This window comes from Hippocampus zosterae, chromosome 9, assembly GCF_025434085.1.
Source record: "Hippocampus zosterae strain Florida chromosome 9, ASM2543408v3, whole genome shotgun sequence".
Lineage (NCBI taxonomy): Eukaryota > Metazoa > Chordata > Actinopteri > Syngnathiformes > Syngnathidae > Hippocampus > Hippocampus zosterae.
The window spans coordinates 22542077-22566509 of record NC_067459.1 but is presented as its reverse complement, the minus strand read 5'-3'; the positions used below and the strand labels follow the sequence as shown (position 1 = coordinate 22566509).

At 45.5% G+C, this 24433-nt stretch overlaps 1 protein-coding gene and 1 long non-coding RNA gene across 6 annotated transcripts in view; one reads left to right on the top strand and one right to left on the bottom strand.

Moving 5' to 3' along the window:
• LOC127608076 (cadherin-22-like) overlaps positions 1-24433 on the top strand; it is a 185671-nt gene that overhangs the window by 151377 nt on the left and 9861 nt on the right. For all 5 annotated transcript variants that reach the window (XM_052076964.1, XM_052076965.1, XM_052076966.1 and 2 more), the window contains 5 exons: positions 193-329; positions 8068-8189; positions 17418-17535; positions 21121-21270; positions 21547-21648. In XM_052076964.1, coding sequence (XP_051932924.1) covers positions 193-329; positions 8068-8189; positions 17418-17535; positions 21121-21270; positions 21547-21648 — 629 coding nt within the window. The remainder of the gene's footprint in view (positions 1-192; positions 330-8067; positions 8190-17417; positions 17536-21120; positions 21271-21546; positions 21649-24433) is intronic.
• Positions 1-24433, bottom strand: part of LOC127608118 (uncharacterized) — a 321393-nt gene that overhangs the window by 294909 nt on the left and 2051 nt on the right. The gene's annotated exons all lie outside the window — the stretch shown is intronic.

Here is a 24433-nt window from a genome sequence, read left to right as displayed (position 1 = left end):
ACGGAAGTTGTTTTTCTAACTTATCTTAGCCGCGTCCACAACGCCGGTCGATTTATTTAAAATAGGATTAGACAATGACAATAAAGAAAAAAAAGGTGAAAAATAAAACTGATCCTGGTCTGTTGGGGCTTTCTCCCCACCCCCACCCCCCCACAGACTCATCGACTGGACGTTGTATTTCTTTTGCTGCAGGTTCTCCATCGAGCACAGTACGGACCAAGACATGATCTTCCACATTGATCCTGACTCGGGCGCCATCGTGCTGGACAAGGTTTTGGACCGCGAGACAGCCGGCTGGCACAATATCACCGTCAAAGCCGTGGAAGCAGGTATGCTTCCTTGGGCACGTTAAAAAAATAAAATCAACTAAAATTGCTTCCTATTATGCATAAATTGCGAGCGTACTAGGAGTGTGATTGCATTCATGTTTGGCAACCTTTCCGAAAGTGTCTTGAATGTCATCTTCCCGTGTCAACGTTGTTATTACCGCTGGATGCAACTTTTTACATTTGTATTCATGCTGTGATTGCCACGGAAATGTTTAGATCTCATTTTCTAACGGGGTAAACTGCCGGGTGGCTAATGAGAGACGCTTGAGGCTCCTGTGCGTCGCGTATCAAAGTTGGGACGAGCGTATTGGAGTCGAAAGTAAACCATTTCAGGATTTCTTCGCCTTTGTTTGCGAGCTTACACAATTATCAGCGATGCAACATTTCGTCTGTCTGTAGAATGCATTCAAAATAGGGATCACCAATTATAGTTCACTGCAATTGGCTGGCAACTGGTTCAGGGTGGGAAAATGGCGATTATGGATTTGGCGTTTTTTCTTTTTTTTTTTTAATCGATGACGAATATGGGCGGAGCTAGCGGGAGGCGGGCTGTACTTCGAGCCCTGAAGTTAACCGATTCGGCTGCCAAATGCGAAGCACGCAGAAGCTCCACAAAACTGCATGGATTGCATTTTCCTTCACGATGGCAGTACTTCATCGGCAAAAGCAAATACATCCCCACCGTGACGACGATTCCACTGAGCAATCAAGTGCGTGCCGCTAATCAAAAGCTCATCTCTGTGTCCGTCCAAACTGGGGTTTTGTTTGCTTTGACGTCGCGTTTCAGACAGTGTTGTCTGGCCATAGCCCGAAAGCGGATCTGAATCTTTGGTCGGACTCGCTTGCCAAATTCCAGTTCTAGAAACTTGGCGTTGGGACGGTTTCTGTAAATTAGCCGAAGTGAGATGACACATTTTGCAACTATTTGCATCCAAAACATGAAGAAGTCCGTTTTGCATAATGTGTTTCCTTCAAGACTGCGGATGCCACGAGGTCAACTCGTCTGAGGACGTTTTTAAAACCGGAGTCACGCGGCAAGACCTTTAATTACACCGCTCGTCCTCTCGCAACCTTTGAGCTATTGTATCGCCTCGATTGGACAAGTGACAAGAGCTTTGCGACCAGCGCTCGGCCGTCTGCGCCCCAGGATTAACCCCGGACGACAAAAGTGCAAGATGCGCACTAAATGTCAACGGGCACGCAACCGCTTCGGCGCAGTGCTCGTTCCCCCTCCAGCCTCGTGCAAATTGTTCGCACGCAGCTCATTTTCACATTCATCCAATTAAAAGTTCTCCTCGCCAAACCCTTATTTTGCACTTTCACTAACACATCCAGCCAAGTCAGACTGACATATAATTTTCTGATAGCAAGCATGATATCACATAGCTCGAAATGCTTTTTTTTTTTTTTTTTTTGCCTTTTCTTTTCTTCTTACCCAGACAGGTTGGCTCCCCCTGGGGATAGAAGGAGAGATACAGGTGCGGTTGGAAAGTCTTTATCTCGTGCACTGTTGAAGGGAAAAGCAGATTCACTGCCGCATAAATTGTCTAGCAAATAAATGTGCACCGTTTGATTTTTATATCATCAAACACGATTCTGCTCAACATGAAATAGCTGTCACCCAGGCACCTAAAGTGCGTGTGTGTGTGTGTTTGATCAAAACGCAGTAGAATCGAATAAATAACAAACAAAACGCAGCCTTGAAATGGCTCATCTGCTTTTTTGGATTTCATCACGTGACGTTTGCAACGAGAGCCTGCGGGCACCTTGACGTCAGTTGTCGTGGACAGCAGGTGGCGAAATGTCAGCCTCCTTGGATGGCTTAAAACGGGCTGGATTCATCTTCCGCATTCTTAGTCCACAAACACAAAATGAAGCAGAATGTGTTTGGACTAGTGGGGGGCACATAAAACACGAGTGCAAAGAAAGATTTTTATTTCTGCTTTCAGTGACTCTGTAAGCTACAGAATTATTCGTCAATATGCACAGAGGATAAAGAATACATGCAAAAGAATCTTGTACTAGTCTCTGTCTACATTTAATGCCCAACCGTTTGTGTTCAAAATATCTGTACCTTGCGATGATGCCGCCATATTAATTCTATTTATTAGACTGTCTATTGCATTATTATTATTATTATTCCCGTAATGTGTTAGCATTAAGCTATAGCGGACTTAAGGGCAAAGTTTTGTGGCTAATTTAAATGCAAACTGTCGAACTGTCACTGAACACTTAACATAGCGAAACGTTGTGAATGTCCGTAAAACCAACAAGACACTGCCTTCAATGGCCATGCTGCCCCCCCCCCCCAAAAAAACCTCTCCTCTTTATTGATGCCTCAGTTGGAATACTTCTTGAAAAAAATGCCCAAACAAAGAAAACCTTTTTTTTCCATTAAATGCTATAACCAGAATTAAGAGCAAGGAAAGAAATCAGCAAGAGTGCTTCTTTTACAAAGGTTGCCTGCGTGCCGTAAAGCGTCGTCGCGACTTGTCTCCGGGACTCATTCAATCAAGGGGTCACGGCCGCGGGATGAAATGGACAATTCTGCGCTGCGACGCTCCTCGAAAGGCCAGCAAGGACTCAATCTTGTTGTACTCTTCCACTCAGACAACACGTTAGTACCTAATGGAGATGTCTGGAAAGGGGAAAAGAAAAGTACTCCCGACACAGACGTCAAAACTGAGACGTGTCCAATCCAACTGAGGCATGTATGGATCAGTTACAGAATGTGACAAGTGTGTGTTTCTGCACAATATGCCTTAAAGACTGTGTTGGATGCACATGCATTGGGAGTTCTTTGTTGAAAATCGGCTGTTTTGGTCATAAGAATCCCCTTCAAGAGGTAAAAAAAAAAGCTACTTTTTATAATGTGGGGAGTGATGAGAACAACCCAAAAGCAGGCAGGCGAGAGGTGCGCGATGTACTGAACATCACGTATTAACAAAAACACTTGCAGAGGTACGGCAGAAAAAAACAAAATCGAAAGCACGTCTAAGTCCTAAAAAGTTCAAAAGTCAAAAGTAACAGCAAAACGACGTGACAGCAACACGACGTTCTGACGCTGAGTGGTCGGCGTGGGAGTGTGCTTGCATCAGAGAAAGCCAATGACACGATGACCAACGGGTGCGAAGGAGAAGCCCTCCAATGCCACCTGTTGGTCACAAACGGAACAGAACCATGACATTGAACTATGAAACAAAACCAAATTGAATCTAAACAAAAAACAGAATGATGACACTTCTGGCTTCCATGTGACAAATGGAGGCTCTACATTGGTAGTATTTTCCAGAATGTAGTGACTGACATTTTTATTCTTTCCATTATCTAATCTAGAAGAAATGTAGGTAATAATAAACCACAATGTCCTCATCGAATCATACCCGTCACGGCGGTTAGTGACACTGGAATTAAATCCCCCGAGGTCTTGCCTATCAGTCGAGAGCAAGATTCTGCATCAGGCGTCTTCCTGATTTAGTTTACCGAAACACACCTTGAAAACACCTCAGGGCCCACAAACATGAGGGGCATCACGATGATATCAGGAGATACGTTCTTATTCCCTGCTGCTCAATCTTGATAGCGGCAAAACGATATCCCCTCCTGGTTCTTGTCTGAATATTGCCACGGAAAAGAGTGGTTTTGCTTTCCGCTGGCTTTTTGTTTAAGCATTTAGAGAACAAAATTGCATCTCATGTTGTTTCATTATTCGATTTGTGTGCGTTATTTATCTGCCATGGGCAGAATACATTTTTGCAAAACCGTAACGGCTCATTTTAACCTAAACTGTCAAACATTTGTGCCTTTAAATGTTGTTTTATTATGGTAGACAATGGCATGTTTCAACCTTGGCCCCCGTAGGAGCGTAATTTCATGAATAATGGCGGATCCCCTGTACTGTATATGGATAAACGTATTTGGACACAGCCTAGCTGCGAGTCGTGAAAAAGCAGGCGTACTTAACGCCTACCTAAAAATGTGCCTTGTATTGCCATCGCATGATGGCAAAGGTTTGAAATTGGTTTCAAAAACATTTACACTCAGGGCTGACTTCACTTCTGTTAGCAGGGTATTGCATTTGAGTGCGGCATAACAGCTGAATGCAGCTTCACCATGCTTACTTGGAACTCCGGGCTCCTTATTGTGTTTATATTCAATCCGCATCTGAGATATGATCATCAATATGTCAGTAGACAGTATATATTTTTTGTGATATATTTGATATTTCTGTCATGTGATATCTATATATATATATTGCGCGTCGCCCCGCACGCGGTCTGTCCTTCCGTCTGTCCCTTTTCAAAACGTACCTACTTCACCGCGCCGCTGCGCGCCGCCGCTGCGCGCCGCCGCTGCGCGCCGCCACTGCGCGCCGCCACTGCGCCGCTCAGGCAGTGGCTCACTACGATCGCGCGGGCATCTTAGCGAAAAAATGTTGTCTACCCACAAGCATTGCAATAAAATTGTTAGTTATTTAGTAGAGCTAAACATCTCTTTATTTTCGCGATAAGCAATGAAGATGAACAAAAAGTTGAAACAAGCAACAACACTTTTGTGGGCCGAAGGCCCACCTTACCAGCCTTCCGCAGGAACTAGCTGATGAGCCGCCCGGAGGGCGGCGAACCAGCTAGTATATTTATATCCAAGTTGATTAAAAAAAATACTTGGAGATACCTGGAAGACATGAGAGACCAGACGCTAGAGCGGCCGTCCGAGACGCGCGTGTACTCTCAAAAATGTTTTATTTGCCTTTTTCCAAAGTTGTGTCGGAATAATTTAGTGCCACTGTGCAGCACACTGAATCCCAGGAACTCGTGCACAACAGCTGGCGAGTGCCACAAAAGATGCAACACTCGACACAACACAATCCTTTTCTTCTTCTTGTCCATCAACAGACACATTTAGAACAGCACCACTTGGTCCACATGAATAAATCCGTCTCACTTGATCGTTGTCCCTCCTCCCCCCCCTCCTCCCACCGTCACACAACGGGCAGCTTGGGCCGCAGGAGTGTGGGAAATGCTTACATTGTTTCATCTGTTTTCAATTCTGGAAATTGAAATGTTTAATGTGTAACATGGGATGATTGCTGCTTTTCTTTGGGGCTCAGCGGGGACAGGGACAGAATGAGGAGACAAAATTAGCAGAACAGAAATGATATCTTTTGCCTGGCCGAGCTCTTCCCGCCTTTCTGTTCTCGTTCCCGCTCTGCCACAATACGGGCCCATTAAAAAAACAAAAAAAAAGCTGCATTGATGTGAGGATTATACTATTAGCGGCAGCCAGCGTTCTCATCGGCTGCTGTGACACTACTGGACCCGATACGGCATGTGCAGAGACTGCACCAGAGCGCCCTACCATACGTCTATACTGTGTCTGTTATATTTTTTCGCTTAGCCGTTGGCTCGCATATTTCTGCATTTCCCGCCAAAATAGGATTGCTCCATTTATATCACTGCGCTATTAATTTTGTTGTTATTATTGTAGTTCGGAACTATCGTGTAGAACCAGACTGCATCATCTTGAAAGCTGACCATTATTTGCAACATCAAGTGTGGAAATGAGAAGGCGAGAGGTTGTTTTGTTAGTTAAGCAGAGAGGGAGGTAGTTAGCAGGCTCGCCGGTGGATGGGTTATGAATTAGTTGGTGAGATTGGAAATGTATTGGTTAGCTAGGTAGGTTAGATAGCACCTTAGCCAGTTTGCTTTGTAGTCTCTTGGCGGGATAGCCAGTTAGTTATTTAGTTAGCTTGCTAGCCGGCTCGTTCGCCCATTAGCAAATTAGTTCTTCTAGTAGCCAGAGATATAGCTTACTAGTTTTGTAGTTAGCTCATTAGTTGGTGAGATTGGAAATGCATTGGTTAGCAAGGTAGGTAGGTTAGATAGCACCTTAGCCAGTTTGCTTTGTAGTCTCTTTGCGGGATAGCCAGTTAGTTATTTAGTTAGCTTGCTAGCCGGCTCGTTCGCCCATTAGCAAATTAGTTCTTCCAGTAGCCAGAGATATAGCTTGCTAGTTTTGTAGTTAGCTCATTAGTTGGTGAGATTGGAAATGCATTGGTTAGCAAGGTAGTTTAGATAGCACCTTAGCCAGTTTGCTTTGTAGTCTCTTTGCGGGATAGCCAGTTAGTTATTTAGTTAGCTTGCTAGCCGGCTCGTTCACCCATTAGCAAATTAGCTCTTCTAGTAGCCAGAGATATAGCTTGCTAGTTTTGTAGTTAGCTCATTAGTTGGTGAGATTGGAAATGCATTGGTTAGCAAGGTAGGTTAGATAGCACCTTAGCCAGTTTGCTTTGTAGTCTCTTTGCGGGATAGCCAGTTATTTATTTAGTTAGCTTGCTAGCCGGCTCGTTCGCCCATTAGCAAATTAGTTCTTCTAGTAGCCAGAGATAAAGCTTGCTAGTTTTGTAGTTAGCTCATTAGCTTAGGGTGGTAGGTAGGTAGGTAGGTAGGTAGGTAGGTAGGTAGGTAGGTAGGTAGGTAGGTAGGTAGGTAGGTCGGGGATTGAGTGCTAATTAATTAAGTTGTCAGTCTGTTTAGTGACTAATTTGGTTTGCTTATTTTGGTTTGTTTCTTTTTGCAATGTCTCAAATTCACCACAAGAAAGAGGCTTTTGTCATGAGGGAATGCAACAAATTGTTACCATATTTGTGGAATTAAAACGCTTGCGTCAATGCAGTGAATGACTTTTTTTCCTGCAATCTGTGACTTTCCTGCAAAATGGCTGCTTTGGCACTCATTATAGGTACGTGCTCTGAGTGGTGACTTCTGATTTATTCACTAAAAATGTTCTATAACCAAGCAGGATATCAAGCCAACACTTGAAGGTAACATGCCTCTCATTTAGCTTAATGTTCTCTCATTTTCCTTCCATCTTCAACCTTAAATTGTCTCTAACACAAACACACGCACACACACACAGAGACACACACAGACACACAAATCTAGTGTGTGTCTGTGTGTGTGTATTTTCTTTAGAGAGAGAGAGACAGAGAGGGAGACTTGGTGTCCTCACTCAGGCGCCTCCTGTACATGTTTTGTGAGGACATTGGACAAATGAAGATACAAGGAGATGTCAAAGTAATTTGAAGTAGCTTTTGATTGTGCTAATTATGTCATGCTCACACCTCCCACGTTGACATTTTAGTCCATTAAGAGTGTCGCCCGAGTGCATGCGTTCTTGCGCCTGTGTGATCGAGCTTAAATGTCCTAATGAATAAAACAAATGCCTCTGTCACTACGTGTTCCACATAAACTCGGCATATTAGTGGAGCGCTGGATGCGAACATTGGAAGAATTGGTGTCCATTTTATGGTAATTAACAAGAAATGAAAATTCACATGATGATAAACAGAATAAAACAGATTGGAATAAAATCTCAAAGGCAAAATGAAGCCTGCATTCCCAATCTTGTTTTAACTTGAAAACAACACAGTGAGTCAAACTGCATTCCTCCCAACACTGCATCCAGGTTCCAAGTGTTACATTAAAAACCCTTCAGAAGTGAGCCACAAAGCTAAATTACCACGCTGGCATCTCTGCACTCCTTTGTCAATGTCAGCGTTTTGACAGTGTGTACCGGCCAAAGTGCTGCGGGTCCACACAGTCGCTGACTAACTCGCGAAATCAAACAGTCCTCTGCAGATAGCCGCGTTGATCCAAGTGAAAGGTCAACAGAGATGTTAGCGATGCAAGGCTCACAGGCCTCAACGGACCGCTGCTCTTTCTCTTTTTCCGTGTAGATAACCACACCATGGCGTCGCACTCGTCTGTGAGCATTCGGATTTTGGATGTGAACGACAATCCCCCTGAGCTGGCCACACCCTACGAAGCCTCCATATGCGAAGATGCCAAGGCGGGACAGGTACATTTTCCATTCATTTTAGATCAACGCTCCCGGCAGCACGGCGTTAAAAATCAAAGCAAGTTTTTGATTCATTTATGCCACGGCAATTCATTTTCCAAAATGTCGCCTTCTATGCATTTCTGTGACTCTTCCAGTCTTTCTTTGTGCCCGTCAGTGCGAAGGTGTTGCTTGTGCAGCAAGCGTGTGACAGTTTGTGATTCCGCATGTTTCGTTTTCAAAATATCACCGGTTGCTAATGCTAATGTCACTGGAAAATCCCATTGACATGCTCACTGCAAACTAGCATCAATTTCCCAACATGCAGGCAACCACAACTTTGGTCAAAGGCACATATATTTCCCAATCTGTAAAGAAATGAGTTACATCAACACAGGCTTTGGAAAATATGATCTCTGAGGTCACAGGTTATCCCAGAAAATCCCAAGACTAGGCATAAGACAGGCTATGATGGTAGTTGTAAGTCATGGAGTTTTAGTAGTTGAATGCACCAAGTAGAGCAAGAAGAGTGAGCTACAAAAAAAATAAAAAATTAAAAAAAAGAAAGGACAAAGGAATTTATTTTGGGGCATGAAACAGTGTGAAAAGTCACAGGCCCAGGTGAGACCATTTCCACGTTAATGGCTTCTTGCTCTTTTTGCTGATAAAACATAAAAAATTCAAGGGGTTATTCGGGTGTTTTATGCTCCACACACACATGCACGCACACACAGTCGAAATGCCCTGGGCTAACTCGGACCCAATGACATGTTTCAAACAAAGGGGTAATTAAAAAACACGGCTGAGGAAAAAAAAAAATCAGCGCCGCCTCCATGCTGGATGGCGTATTTACATGTGTAATGAGGCTCGGGGTCTGTCCTCCTCTTGATCCGTGGGGCTTTAAACGCTTACATTTCCCAACTCCCGCCGCCACCCGGCACTTTTTTTTCCCCCTTCCACCTCCTTCCCTCCGCCCCGGAGGAAGCCCGCATTAACCTTCAGTTAATCACACTGAGTTGATTAGACATCCTGCACCAAAAACCGTATTTTGCAAGCTCTCCGTGTGAATACACGGAAATGCCTACGTGGCAACCGGAGGCACCCGTGAGGGGAGACGGAAAGGTGGTGGGCGGGGGGGGGGGTGCATATGAAAGGTTATTCGCATCAATTTTTACCTGTCTGTTCTGACTTTTTATGGTGTTGTGGAGATGGGTGCGACTGCTGCTGCTGCCGCCGCTGCTGCTGCTGCTGGGATTGAATGAAAATGTATTTGCCTTTGGCCAAAGGCTTTCCAGCACTCATTTTCAGTCTCTGAGGAATTCACGGGAGGCAGCCTGAGGGACAACAACCCCCCCCCCCCCCCCTCCCTCCCAGTTATTTTCAAAAGTTACGGTGGTCCGACTGAAATACCGTATGATTCAAGGGCGAGGGATAGGTTGCGTCGGCTGAGCTCGCAGGCGTTCAGAGCAGAGAAAGTTGACAAAAGGGCATGCGGGGACGGCAAAATGCCGCAATTCCGTTCAAATTAATTGCTGATTTCAAAATCCAGACTCACGTGTGGTAGTTGGAATGGTGATGTCATTTTCAGTCGATTGCGAGCGTCAGCACATGGCAAAATGGCAGCCCCGTGAGAGCGGGCGGATTTTTCCGCTGAATACATATTTCACAAAAAACAATATTGATCAGAATAGCGTGTTGTGAGCCGCAAAACATACTTTTGGAAAGTTCAAGTTGGGCTTGATTTCCCCTTTGACACCTTTCTTGCTGATTTTCATCGGATTGTTTTAATATACATGGATTAAAAGTGTTTGGGTTTTTTCCCCATGTAGCACTGCGTTAGCATAGGTTAGCGATAGACTAGCGGAAATCTGTCTGAAACTTATTTCGAGACATTGTCATGCAGCCGTCTGCACCAAGACCACATAAGTGGCCGCGTTCACAAACCCAGTGTAGGCGCGTAATTTTTTTCCGAACACGACAAACTGTCATGTTTTGGTTTGTGACCAACAGGTGGCACTGTAGGGCTCCCCCTGCAGCTGCACACCAATTGGTGATTATGCCGTTCGCCCTTGTTTGTTTATTTCAGTCATGTTTCGGTCACTGTTAGGTTTTAGCTTCAGTCATGATTTTTGTTTGGTATTTTGGACTTTGTTTTGGATTTAGTTTTCTGTGTTTTTATCAATACAGTTTGTCAAGTACAACCTGGTCCTCCCTCCTGCCTGCTTTCTGGGGTCCACCACTTCGTAACATGACACAAACCAAGATAAGATCAATTGGAAGCGATTCATTAACCGAAGGAGCAGCCTTGAACTGTATAACTAAACTCCAAAGTGATGAATGAATATGTGAGGAACTGATTAACCTGAAAATCATTGCTGACACACACATGAGAAGTCAATGAAAAGTCAGAGTGGTTTTTAAAATTGATTTCGTGTCCTTTGGCCTTCTAATCTTTTTTTTGGGGGGGGGGGGGGATTCTGGAGCAATTTCAAACTTCAGATGCTCCCGATGGGAAGCTAAGAAAGCAGGGCGTGAGCATTTTTCGCATCTCGGTGTTGTGATCACCAAGAGTGTGTGTGTGTGTGTGTGTGTGTGTGTGTGTGTGTGTGTGTGTGTGTGTGTGTGTGTGTGTGTGTGTGTAACGAGTATAACAATCTGCCATCATTCTTTTGGAATCTCAAAGGCCAACATCTGATTGAATGTCTTCATAAACAAAGAAAATAGTTCCTTTGCTTCAAGTAAAAGTCAAATCAATGCGGTGAGCATCTCCTCCTTGCCTGACGGCACCCCGAGAACGTTCGCTCCTCTCCGTTCCATCTGGCTACCGCGAAAAGCAAAAAATAACTGAATACATCCACGTTTGAAAGCGTCCACGCCGCTTTTGCCGAGTGCCGAGCGTCTGAGGCCCGAGACGCTGGCAGAATGTATTAGAGCCCACACAACACCTGCTGTATTTCACATCAACGCAAACCAAATCAACTGTCAAATTGCCCGCAACGAGTTTCCAAACCTTTCCACAGAAGGCTGTTGTCCGTGCAAATGGGCCGAGATTGTCTCCTGGAGTGCGGCACATAGCGCGACTCGATCGCTAGTATGCGTCTGCAGTGTGTGCGGTCTTTGACGGTGATATTCGGCGGGCTTTTTGTCAATGTTCTCGCAAGACTTTGGGAGTCAGAGTGAGTATCGGCGGAGTAGGTTCTCGGTCATCCGGGTCAGGTTCAAAAAATCGTTGGCACCGCCCTACCCACTCTTGAGGACTTGCACACTGCAAGAATCAAGACAAGGGCACAGAAAATCCTCCTGGATCCCCCGCACCCTGCCCACCACCTTTTTCAGCCACTCCCCTCAGGCAGACGCTACAGATCCATGCGCACCAAATCCAGCAGACACTTAAACAGCTTCTTCCCTCTAGCCATTAACTCCTTAAACAGTCACTGACATAGTCACTCTTCTTGCACCACAAAATGGTACTACAAAACTACTGGTTACTCTAAAATGGTTCAATGATTTTGTTGTTTACGATGATACTAGTGCAGCGTGTTATACCGGAGACAAATTCCTTGTGTGTTCTACATACTTGGCCAATAAAGATGATTCTGATTCTGATTCTGATTCTGATTCATTGGCAAAGGTTACATTGAGGGGCGCTGGATTCCAAAAGGTTGAAAAGTTGAAAATATTTCAGTGTAAAAGACGGTCCTGGGTGGCGGGATATCAGCAAATTGTTCGACGTGCCTGACGTCTCCTTCTCGCAAAGGTGTTCTCGTTCCAAAGGAAGACTTGTTTTGACTGACCGGCTGCTCTGCAGGACGGTCCCCCAGGGGGCCCCAGAGTCATAAATAGGGTGACCCCACATCAGAAAATTTAGAACTGAAAAAGCTTTGGGGATTAAAGATGAATATCTTCGACTAACACGAAAAGTCCAAGTGCCTTGACTCTTTTTTTAATTTTTTTTTATTGCTCTTCAATTTCAGACTCACGGGCGTTTATTGTCTGTTGCTAGTATGTTGTTTTCCTATTCATTTGATGAATGTCAAGGATACATTTTTTTTCTCCCAATGCTGCAACATAATTTTTCACATTCTCTGCATCTGAGCAATAACATTTTTCAAGCTAAAGGCATGGCAAGCCCTTGAACTACAGTACTGCAAAGGTTTCTCTCTCCCTCTCTCTCTCTGTCTCTCTCCCAACCTTTTTCTGCTTTTCTGCCCAGCGCACTTTGAGCTTGATGCCAAAAAGTAATTTCGCTTTGAATGTGCCTTACAAACGGGCTGACAGCTGTCACCCACAACAAGCTTTATTCAACCAGCTCTATCTAGTCTATAAAGTTGGGCCGACAAATCCAGAACCTTTAGACGCGTTGCGTCTTGTTTTTTCACTGAATTCACAAAAGTGAATTAAGGCAATATCTGCCATGGCCCAAACAGGTGACACATACACAGTATTTGTCACGCAGGCGTGCAAGTCTGTCTGTGAAATTCAGAAGAAATTTGAAAACGTATTTGTCTCCTTTAAATATGAATTGGAATTTGATCAGGGCCGCCCGGTAGTCCAGTGGTTAGCACGTCGGCTTCGCAGTGCAGAGGTACCGTGTTCGATTCCAGCTCCGGCCTCCCTGTGTGGAGTTTGCATGTTCTCCCCGGGCCTGCGTGGGTTTTCTCCGGGTGCTCCGGTTTCCTCCCACATTCCAAAAACATGCGTGGCAGGCTGATTGAACACTCTAAATTGTCCCTAGATGTGAGTGTGAGTGTGAATGGTTGTTCGTTTCTGTGTGCCCTGCGATTGGCTGGCAACCGATTCAGGGTGTCCCCCGCCTACTGCCCGAACACAGCTGGGATAGGCTCCAGCACCCCCCGCGACCCTAGTGAGGATCAAGCGGCTCGGAAGATGAATGAATGATGAATGAATTTGATCATGATAGAAAGAGAGGTGACAACAAGTTGAAGACCAAGTGATAAAATGTTTCCAATGGCATCGATTTGAAGAGAATCATTCCAATCAATCCACTGAAAATGACAACCTGACAGAGTGCCGACGTGAAAATTCCTGCTCCTTACCAAATGTTCATTTTGACCGCAGTTCCTTTGGCGCTCCGGGTGTCCAAAACACTTTAAAATCAATGCTTGGTCTTATTAGCTAAGCTCCTCTTGGTAAAACCAATATGAATCCAAAGTGCAAAAGTGCATTCTAATGATATTATGAAAGCATACGGTATATTGTGTGCACACTAGCCAGATGGTGGATGAGGTACAGAAATCCAATAGAAGAATCGGAGGAATATTACTTTTCTAAAGATGTTTCAGGACAACGCATCCATTTAAATTAGAGAACCCGGAGATGGCAAACGGATGCAGATTCTCTCAAAGAAATGGGGGGTAAAAAAAGCAAAAGTACAGATTTAGCTCCCTTAAGGAAACATAAAAACAACAACAACAACAAACGACAGTAAACGACATGAATACAAAAGTAGACATTCATTTTAGATTTTCATTTCGAGACAATGCACATTTTTTTTTTGGTATGACGTGGCACAGTGGGAGAAATGTGCACAAAACATTTTCCATCTTTTTATGAAATTGCAAAGTGCTCATACTGAGAAGAAAAACGAATTGCTGGACATGCTAGCAAAAGAGCATTTTCCTCGCTTGGATAAAGTCATGAGCTGACCAACCCCAAATTGCTAAATGAGCCCAAAATAAGGATAAACGCACACCTTAACTGTATGTATTTATTTTTTCAGGTAAGACTAAAAGCCACAGAGGCTGATGGTTTCAAGGCAAACGAGACTGTTTGTGGCATGAGCCGTTCTTCTTAGTGTAGCTTATCATGTTGCCTTTGAGACTTTTTGTGATTAAGGGCTTTATAAATTTTGACTTGACTTTGGATCAGTTCCGTTTTTTTAATCCTGCCACTCGAGATTATATGTCAATATGACAAAAAGCCTTCAGAAATGAATGCCCCTTAATCATTTCATGACATGCGTTTTATTTATTAGCTACCGGTACCTTCCATGGCTCTCTTGATATGGGACACGCCTTGTCTTCTTCTCGCAACCTTGAAAGGTCAAACGGGTCCCGAGCAGGCGGGCTGGACTTTTGGGAAGTCTCCCCCTCTTGCTTCCCAACCAAATGAGGAGATTTAAGAGGGTCATGAAAGGGGAGCGGCGGATGGAAATCTAATTAGGTGATTTGTGCTTGAGGGAGCTGCGCGAGCTGCTCGATAAACTCCCACGCACAACCCGCGTTTCGGGCTCCTATTCCCGTAGCTTGCGGCGCACGGGGCGAAAAGACTCAATCGAAACCAACCGTGTCATGTATAGATAGGAATCCATTTTCTGCTAAATCAATTCATTTGGATGTAGGTACATCTTTTAAGTAGATGCATAAGCAACAAAAAAAAAAATGTCACAGGATCCAAATGATTTTTACTCACTTGATGAAATAAAATTGAGTCAATTAAAAAAAAAAAAGTTGTTTCAGTGTAGAGTTTTCGACTCTCTTTCAGGGAAATGTATGCAGCTCATTAAAATTTTCGATGCACCCGTGCTCAGAACGGCGGCGGTTTTCCTCGCAGCACATTCGGCTTCACCCACAGACGGCGCCTTCAGAGGAGCGCCCCTGCTGACGATCAAGGCTCACGTCGTACATTGCTTCGGACATATTAGTCCTCTGCTTATGATGCCTACCCCCGCTCCCCCCACCCCCCCATCCCCATTCCCGCCCACTTTTTGACTTGTACATCGGCACCGACCTAAAAGGGCTTTGGAGAATGATGAGAAGATGAGATCTATTTTGACCTATTATCTGACTTTTGACGTTGTTTTGACTTTGCGGACGTTGTATCGGTCTGTCATGGTGAAGAAGGAGCTGAGCCAAAGGGCGAAGCTCTCAATTTACCGGTCGATCTACGTCCCAACCCTCACCTATGGTCACGAGCTATGGGTCGTGACCGAAAGAACGAGATCCCGGATACAAGCGGCCGAAATGAGTTTTCTCCGCAGGGTGTCCGGGCTCTCCCTTAGAGATAAGGTGAGAAGCTCAGTCATCCGGGAGGGGCTCAGAGTCGAGGCGCTTCTCCTCCACATCGAGAGGAGCCAGATGAGGTGGCTTGGGCATCTGATTCGGATGCCTCCTGAACGCCTCCCTGGTGAGGTGTTCCGGTCATGTCCCACCGGGAGGAGACCCCGAGGAAGACCCAGGACACGCTGGAGAGACTATGTCACCCAGCTGGCCTGGGAACGCCTCGGGATCCCCCGGGGAGAGCTGGAAGAAGTAGCTAGGGAGAGGGAAGTCTGGGCTTCCCTGCTAAAGCTGTTGCCCCCGCGACCCGGCCCCGGATAAGCGGTAGATGATGGATGGATGGATGGATCTGACTTTTGAGCTTGTATGGATCACAGAGGAGTGCTGGAGTTTTTTTTGTTTGTGTGTGAGAGATCACACACACAAAAAAAAAAAAATTGGCTTGCAGTGTGGGACTTTGACGTTTATTCAACTGTTTTTCCAAACGTCTTCATAAGAGAAGCGCGCCAGGCCGTGTAGCGGTCCGCAAAGCTGGTTTTAACGCAGCTGGCGCCGGATCAGTTGCCATTAAATCATCAATCGCACTCGGCCTCTGGTTAAATGCCAATCCCTCTTCGGTCTACTGGGAAAGGCTGCGGCTTAATGAAACCTCAGACGGTGTATTTCAGAAATCAACCAACTTGGCACATTGGGATGGGTGGAGGGGGAAAAAAAAAAATCAATCAATAAATCAAACATCAAACATGATGCCGATGGCCGAACGCAGATCATCTGCGGATGGCTCGACACAGCGATCGTCCTTCACGTTGGTTGAATTGCAATCCTATTTTCCTTTACTTTCCCTGAACAACCCTATTTTCAATCTCAGACTTTTTTTTTTTTTTTTGTGCGTCCGGTCACAGCCGACACGCTCGCCTGAATGTTTGACCACGGGCTGCGCAAATGTGAAAATACGTTCTCCGCGATACCGTAAACAGAGTATAACCACCAAATGCCACTTGGTGAGAAATGTGAATGGTGACGAACGAGGTGTTGGCTTTCAACCGTCGCGAGATTTCCAAATGGCGCCCGGATTGTAAGCAATGCCTGCTTAACTTAACTTAACTTAACTTAACTTAACTTAACTTAACTTAACTTAACTTAACTTAACGTGCTTAACTGCTTGCTTCCAGTCCTTGAGGGCCACTGTTGTGTATGTTTTTGACCTTTCCCGCCCCCAACACCCCTGATTCAAGTGATCAAGATCAATATCAGGTTTCTAAGTGCTTGTTGCCAACCGATCATTTGCATCAGGTGTGTTGGGGTGGGGGTGGGGGGTCGGGGGGATATCGAAAACATGCAGCATGAGGACCCTCCATGACCGGAGTTTCACACCTGTGGTTTTGCATGTCTGTTTGTCAGTGTGTGTGTGTGTGTGTGTGGGGGGGGGGGGGGGGGGGGGTTCCGTTCTTGTAAATGATTGTTCTCATTTTAATCAATTTTGTAGTTAGGAAATAGTTTGAAAATGATACACAGGCTTGTTTTGAGGTTGTTATTATTGTGTGTGTGTGTGTGTGTGTGCGTGTGTATAGACTTGCGTCGCGTTGTTTCTTCATTTTGGCACATGGAAGACATTCCAGCAAGGAATTTGTGGCCGACTATTGAACGCGAGCCCCGCAGAGGATCGGATGACGTCTGCAGAGAAGAAGGATGAATAGTCGGCCAGCCTCTCCGGGAATGTTTTGATGTCTGTTCGGCTCCCCGCAAATTGTATCTCACCTCATTGTGTCCACGCAGAGCTCTCCAAATTGGATCACAGTAGAGTTTTATCTTTGAACGGGGGGATCACTCTTCTTGTAGAAGATTGCCGGAGGACACCCCAACCGGGTTTTGTGCCTTTCATTTTCTCTCTCCCACTTGCATTTTTGCTTCTCTCTCAAGTGAATACTGCAGCCCGAGTTTAAATGGCCGTCGCTTTATGTTCCGGGAACCTATTTAGTGAGGCGTTAGAAGAGTTTGGACCATATCGAGTTTTATTAGGCGGATTCCCTCAGAAATATGTAACTGACTTCTTCAGACTTCCTCGGTGGCACTTTCGGCGAAAACCTTTGGACTCCAAAATTCATTCAAGCCTCGTTCGAGTTGTTTGGAAAAATGTGCCGGCTCTGTTGACTCCATGCGGATGCAACCATTGTGTGGCTCTGACCCTTTTCTCACACACCGTTTCATCTTCCGCATGTCCTCTCCGTAGATAATTCACACCATCAGTGTGGTGGACAAAGACGAGCCTCAGACCGGACATCACTTCTACTTCACGTTAGCACCGGAAGCCTCCGGCAATCGACACTTTGACCTGTGGGACATCAAAGGTGAGCGCGTGAAGCCAAAAGCCGCAAAACGGATAATTACTCAAGCACGTATCTCACTTGCGAGTGTGTTTACACGTAGAGAATGTTTTGTTTGGGTCAGGGTCCGTTGAAATGTGGCACAAATCTGCAAAGACGTTCGCCAGACCTTGACAAAGTTTTTTAATGGTTGCAAACATTTTTTCCGGGCGCCATCTTTGCGACCTTGAACGAACTCTGCTGGAAAATAAATAAATAAATAAATAAATAAATATATTTATTTATATTTATTATTTATAAATAAATAATAAATATATTTATTTCTATTTATTATTTATAAATACATAAATATGTTTATTATTTGCGAATAAATAAATACAAATAAACAAATAGCGACATTTGTGTTTATTATTTATAAATAAATATATTTATTATCGGTGAATAAATATAAATAAATAAATAAATTTATGTTTACTATTTATAAATAAATTTATTTATTTATGAATAAATAAATACATTTGCGAGGTGCACAGACCTTCGAAAAACTTTCGTCGCTCAGTTGCGACCGGTAACATCACAATATGCTTGACCTTTGTGACATAATCTCTTTTGATATTATTTGCATATTTCCCGCTCTTTTCCAAGCCTAATCAAAGCAGCAAGCGAACGGGGGGGAGGGGGGATGCAAAAAGCCTGTGATGATATAAATATGGATGGGCTTGTGATTGGCTTCAATCGAGATGACACTAAAATGCGTCCGCCGCCGTTTTTATTTTTGATGAGTCGTACATTCTCGTTATTTTGATTGGCGGCGTTAGCATGTGCATCAACCAGCACGAACACAAGAGGCAGTTTGCCTGCTTAATAGGCGTGGCTCTATTCTTCAGTTTTACACTATCGGCCCAACTATTTGTCTACACGCCATTTTACATAACACGTGTCCATTTGTTTTTCTTCTTGGAGTTATCATGTCCCGGTTCTCCACGTCGTTGCGTGTAAAAGTTAGCAAAGCGCGGCCCAGATGACGACAACTATTCCCGTAACAAAGATGACTGACAGCTCCACTCAATATACACCCGGAGCATAATATCCGGTGATTGACTTTTCGCCAACTTCATACGAGGCGACTGTTTATCGCTGTGCCGCACATCCTTTCGCCTGGTTCGCCCTCTCGGAAAACAAGAAAGAAAAAAAAACACGTGGGCAGATTCTCGATTAAAGGCGCGGACTTAAGCCAACGTGACAACGCGGCTAAATCAAGATTGATGTGACACCGGGAAAATGTCACCGGAGCAGCCTGAGCTATGGAGAAAATGTCACCGCGCTGGTTGAGGTAGCGAGCGAGGCCCGATGCAGCCTGAGCGTGAACCCGCACGCACGCACAAATGGGCAGGAAGATGCATCCCTCAAGCTTCCTCCAGCTGTGTACGCACCCACGCACGCACGTATACGTTCACGCGCACATCCATCAGCACGTGTGATTTCCGCTGCGCTAGCGTGACGCGGCGTGTACGTGTCTGATTAAGTATATGCAAAGGTCGCCGGCTGCGCCGACCCAGCGCACGGCTTTGTTTGCATTCTATATGCGGTAGGCCACCCAAGGTAATCAAAAACACCCACGCTACAGTGAACCTTGTATACTTATAAGTGTGTGTGTGTGGTTGGGTGGGGTGGAGTGGAGGGGGGAACCACACACACACACACACACGCACAGACTTTGTAATCCTCCCACCCGTTCTTGTTATTGGCTTCTCCCGTGCCTCCTCCGGTAGACACATTTGTCAACCTGTCACTTTCAATCTGTCGTATCTTCTCCTCGTCATGCCGTCTGCGAGCCTCCGCACACGCCATGATGAACAGAAGAGAAGAGAAGAAAAGAGAGGAGACCCCCCCGTCCACTACCCCCCCGGCCCCCAACTTACCGTCCACCAACACCGTCGCGCTGATGAACACGCTTAATGCTGTCAGCGGTCGTCAGGGAAAAGTGAGCGTCAGCTCCACCAATTTCCGCTGATTCTTTGCCACGACGCTTACGGGCGACACGAGTGATTTTTCAGCACTCGGTTTTGATGAAATTAAATCATTTAAAAGTTTTAGCGTTCCAAATTGTGAACCTGTTCTGCGTGAGCACTTTTTTTTTTGTCATCCGTTCTCTTGCGTTATTTCTCTCCTTGCACACTTCAAAACAGACTGGATCGAATTTGACTTTGATTCATAATAGAACATAAACTGACTCAAGATATCGTTTCAATAGGGCAGCGCGGTGGTTAGCACGTCCGCCTCGTTGCAAAGGTCCAGGGTTTGATTTCCTGGATTCCACCCTTCCTGTGAAGAGTTTGCATGTTCTTCCCGTGCTTGTGTGGCTTTTCTCCGGGTATTCCAGTACCCTCCCACATTCCAAAACATACATGTCAGGTTCATGGAACACTCCAATTTTTTTTCTGTGAGTGTGAACGCGAATGGGGCGGCCCGGTAGTCCAGTGGTTACCACGTCGGCTTCACAGTGCAGAGGTACCAGGTTCGGTTCCAGCTCCGGCCTCCCTGTGTGGAGTTTGCATGTTCTCCCCGGGCCTGCGTGGGTTTTCTCCGCGTGCTCCGGTTTCCTCCCACATTCCAAAAACATGCATGGCAGGCTGATTGGACGCTCGAAATTGTCCCTAGGTGTGAGTGTGGCATGAATGGTTGTTCGTCTCTGTGTGCCCTGCGATTGGCTGGCTACCGATTCAGGGTGTCCCCCGCCTACTGCCCGAAGACAGCTGGGATAGGCTCCAGCACCCCCCGCGACCCTCGTTAGGATCAAGCGGCTCAGAAGATGAATGAGCGCGAATGGTCGTTCATCAACGTGTGCCCCGCAATTGGCGGGCAACGGGTTCAGGTTGTCCCCCGCCTAGTGGCCAAAGTCAGCTGGAACAGGCTCTGGCAAGCCCGCCACCTTAGTGACCATAAGCGGATTAGAAAATGGATGGATGGATGAAAAAAAAATCAATAATTGTCTTTACGGTGTACGAAATCCTCTGTGTTCAGGTCTTTTTTTTGTCAAGAACCTTTACAAATGTAGCTGTGCCAAAGTCCAAAGAACAAGTTCAGGGGTGTCACGTCCCTGCACACGAGCGCTAAAAGAGTGATTGTCTTAGTCGCATGCCAGAGGAACACCGGTGCGGCATGGATAATGCTGATGTACGTTTCTGGAAGATGGATTGCTCGATATCTCCTATGCAAGTGTGCCCAGCGAGCTGCTCCGGATCTATTTGTCAAAGCCTCCGCGGGATTTCTCGTCCATCCATCTCCGTCCGGAGGACTTCTTACACAAAGCCCTGATCTTTCATTTCTGTTGGTTCTGCTCATTTTCTCCCCGTGCGTTTATGTTCGTTTATGAGGGGCGGGGGCGGGTGGGTTGGGGGGGGACCACACAGGATAAATCTTGCAAATCTTGAATTTCCATTCAACAGGAGATTCAAAGAGCGTCACTGCGGTTGTCATGGCAACTCTTGCCCACCTCCGAAAAAGGGGTCTCTTATTTGCTTTGCCTGCCGTACTCTCAAGTGTCTTCGGAAAACTGGCTGGAAGGCGCGTTAACGTTGACACGGTTTCCCCTCTCACACAACCCAGACACCACCGCCGGCGTCCGCACGCAGCGGTCGGGCTTCAACCGCCACGAGCAGAACGTCTACTTCCTGCCCATCCTGGTGGGTGACAGCGGCCCCCCTTCGCTCAGCTCCACGGGCACCCTGACCATTCACATCTGCGGCTGTGATACAGGTGAGCACCATTAGCGGCAATCATCATCACCATCAACGTTAGCCGCGCCGAAAGGTCACCCGTGTTGTTTTGCTCTTTGCTTAGCTGCTCCAAGCCTCAAAACACAAGGCGAGGGGCCACACAGGGGGGGTGGGGGGGTCAAAGCTGTCATCTACTGCACAACTTCACTCTTCCGCTCTGGATGACTTTAATCAGTGTCCACTGAAGTCACTCATGCCTTTTGCCCCGATGTAATTTTTTGGTGTTGTTGTTTTTTTCTCCTTCTTTCTTTCACAGCGGGAACCATCCAGTCCTGCAACGCCACAGCCTACGTCATGAGCGCAGCGCTCAGCCCGGGGGCACTTATAGCACTGCTGGTGTGCATGCTCATCCTCATAGGTAAGTGGGCAGAGGTAACTCATGAATATACGGCTTGTATCGGAGGATAAATGGGTGGCTGATGGATGCGGAAGCACATTTCATGAGGACAGGCCACTAGGGGGCAGTGGACTCGATGACTCGATCAGGGGGCTGCACTAATGCCGTCCACTCACATTTCTTAACACACGATGTGGGGGGGGTGGGAAACATAGTTGGTGTCAAGTGATTTTTATTGCAGTCACGATCATCACAAACGTTTGAAGAAATTAAAACCCAACCGCGGAGGATTTGTGCTCGTAAATGTTGAACCGCGTACGGTCGTTTCTACGGCTTTTCCGGTTACCGAGCCGAGCACTTTTCACGCATTCCACACGATAGCACAATCAGACGGGATAATCTCTTCGAGACATCCGATAATCGGGATTTTGCTGATTTTAATCAGAATGGTGGTAGGGGAGGGGGTGGGGGGTGTTTGAATTTGACATGATTGTCTGCATGCATGCATGCCCCTGAACCAGGTGTCACCAACATTTTTGAGGGTGAGAGCAACTTCATGTGTACCGATTGTGTGAAGGGCTACCAAATTGATACACGTCTGAAATAACATATTTGTCCAAAATACCTTCAATAATATGAGGATGTGTTATTTTTAATACTTGATGATTTAAATTGTCAGACTTTGATCGTGTTTCGAAATGTCTCACAGTACTGCCAATGTTTGCATTTTTAAATCATAATTTCTACTAGCAAATCACAATGTCCAGGCACTGGCGGGCTACTCAAGTGGTCTTCACGGGCTATCTGGTGCCCGCGGGCACCATGTTGGTGACCACTGCCCTGAACACACCACGCCACGTGATAATCTTTCGACGTCATCTCAAAAGATTAGCCATCCAATAATCGCGCTTTTACTGAGTTTGATCAAACGGGGGCGAACATTCTCCAATTTGTCCCGATTATTGATATGTGCGTGCCAAGCTTTAAACAAACATCAAATAAACTCGCTGATGAGATATCCACCAATTGAGCCTTCTGCCGCCTTTGATTGGGTACCTGCCCAAATTTGTTCCGTTTATCGGCATGTGTGCTCTCAGCTCACGAGGCACAACTTGGAAAATGTCTTTGCGTGAATGTATGACTAAGCGCCGTTTGCGTCTTTTCCGTTTTTCAAGGCCGAGCGAGTCTTTTTGGTTTGTTGTTGTTTTTTTCCCCCCCTAATTTCCCCCCATTGACTCTTTGCTGCGTTGCAATATGCAGCAGCAGACTCTCCCATAAGGACAGAAATTCGAGCGTTGCGATTTTTCTCGCTGCTGCAAAAGCTTTGAAATGCTTAGATACTAATAAATAATAAATATGCTTTGAACGTGCTTAGTGAAGTGTCAACTCTTTACACTTTCAAAATAAAAGCAGGAAAAGCACTGCTTACGCGCACCCCCGGGTATAACCCTTAAAGCACCGGCGTATACTCTTGATCCGAAAATCAATTCATACAACCGTATCTTTACTTTGAAGAGATTGTCTTCTTTGTGTATTTACAATTATGGCGTAGCTATTATATTGCCCCCTGGTGGCCAAGTCGGACGAATTAGAAGGAACAGTACAATGTCAATGGCATTTGGGACCTCCCGCTTTCCTTCTTATTGAGATTGAGTGTAAGGATAAACCCGCTTGACAAGACTTTACACATATGCTCGTCCAAGCTCGCGTTAGGTGCGGAGATTGGTGAGATTCGGCGTTTCTTCATACCAGAAGCGAGCGCTAGGCGCCACCTAAATGATGGATGACGCGACACCCCGCTGCTTTGCCAGCGTGACTCACACCGCTATCCGTGTCTTGTAAAAGAGCTCGTCCTAATGAGACTTGTACTGAATTTGCCTCCATTAAGCGGAACATCTTCTCGGGGAGCAGAGCATCACTTATTCATCCCCTTCTTAAAAGCATTTACAAACGCGGGGCAGATGCATCCTCTGCTGGCTATTAAAGGCAACTCTGTTTGTGTTGTTTGCCGTCAGTCACATGAGCTCAAAGACACAAAAATCAAAAGCATGGCAAGCCTTGGGAAGCTTGATACAAAAAGCACATGCACAAATGGAGCACTTTGAGACCCCTCGAGGAGTTTTTGCTATTTTCAAAACGCTTTTAGACTCGTTACTGGCACCTTACCATTTTAGCAACAGCGAATAACATATACGGGGGATTACATTCACCGGATACTTTATTAGGCACTCCTGAACTAACATTATGCACTTTTTAAAAATATGTATTTTGTTCACAATCAATGGTTAACGAGGGAAAATGAAGCAGCTTATTGTAGGGAGTGAAACCATAATCAAAATGGTGTCACGCACAAAAGCTCAATATAAAAAAAGTTTGTTTTTTTTAGAAATTAAATGATCCAATCGTTTTTTTTTTTAAATATATACTGTATACCGATTAAAATCCCTAAAGACAATGAAAAACATGAACAATCCACAATGAACAGGGGGAGTAAAATTTCAAATCTATTGGGGTAATCTGGAACTAAACATACGTAATACGTAATACATGCGTAAATAGAAGAGGCACACTCACTAAATCAGCGTGTTGGATATTCACATTACCGTAATGGATGTAAACATATGAGCAATTATTTGTTTTGTTGCCCTTTTGCTTTGCTATGCATCTTCCGTAAGGAGACTCTTATCTGTTTCAAGGAGGGAGTGGTTCTTTGTCGCCGTTCTAATGCCACGCAGGCTGATTGATTGGTAGGAAACGGAGTGATGTGCCTCAGCAAAGCACTTTCGAGCAGCCTATATATTCATTC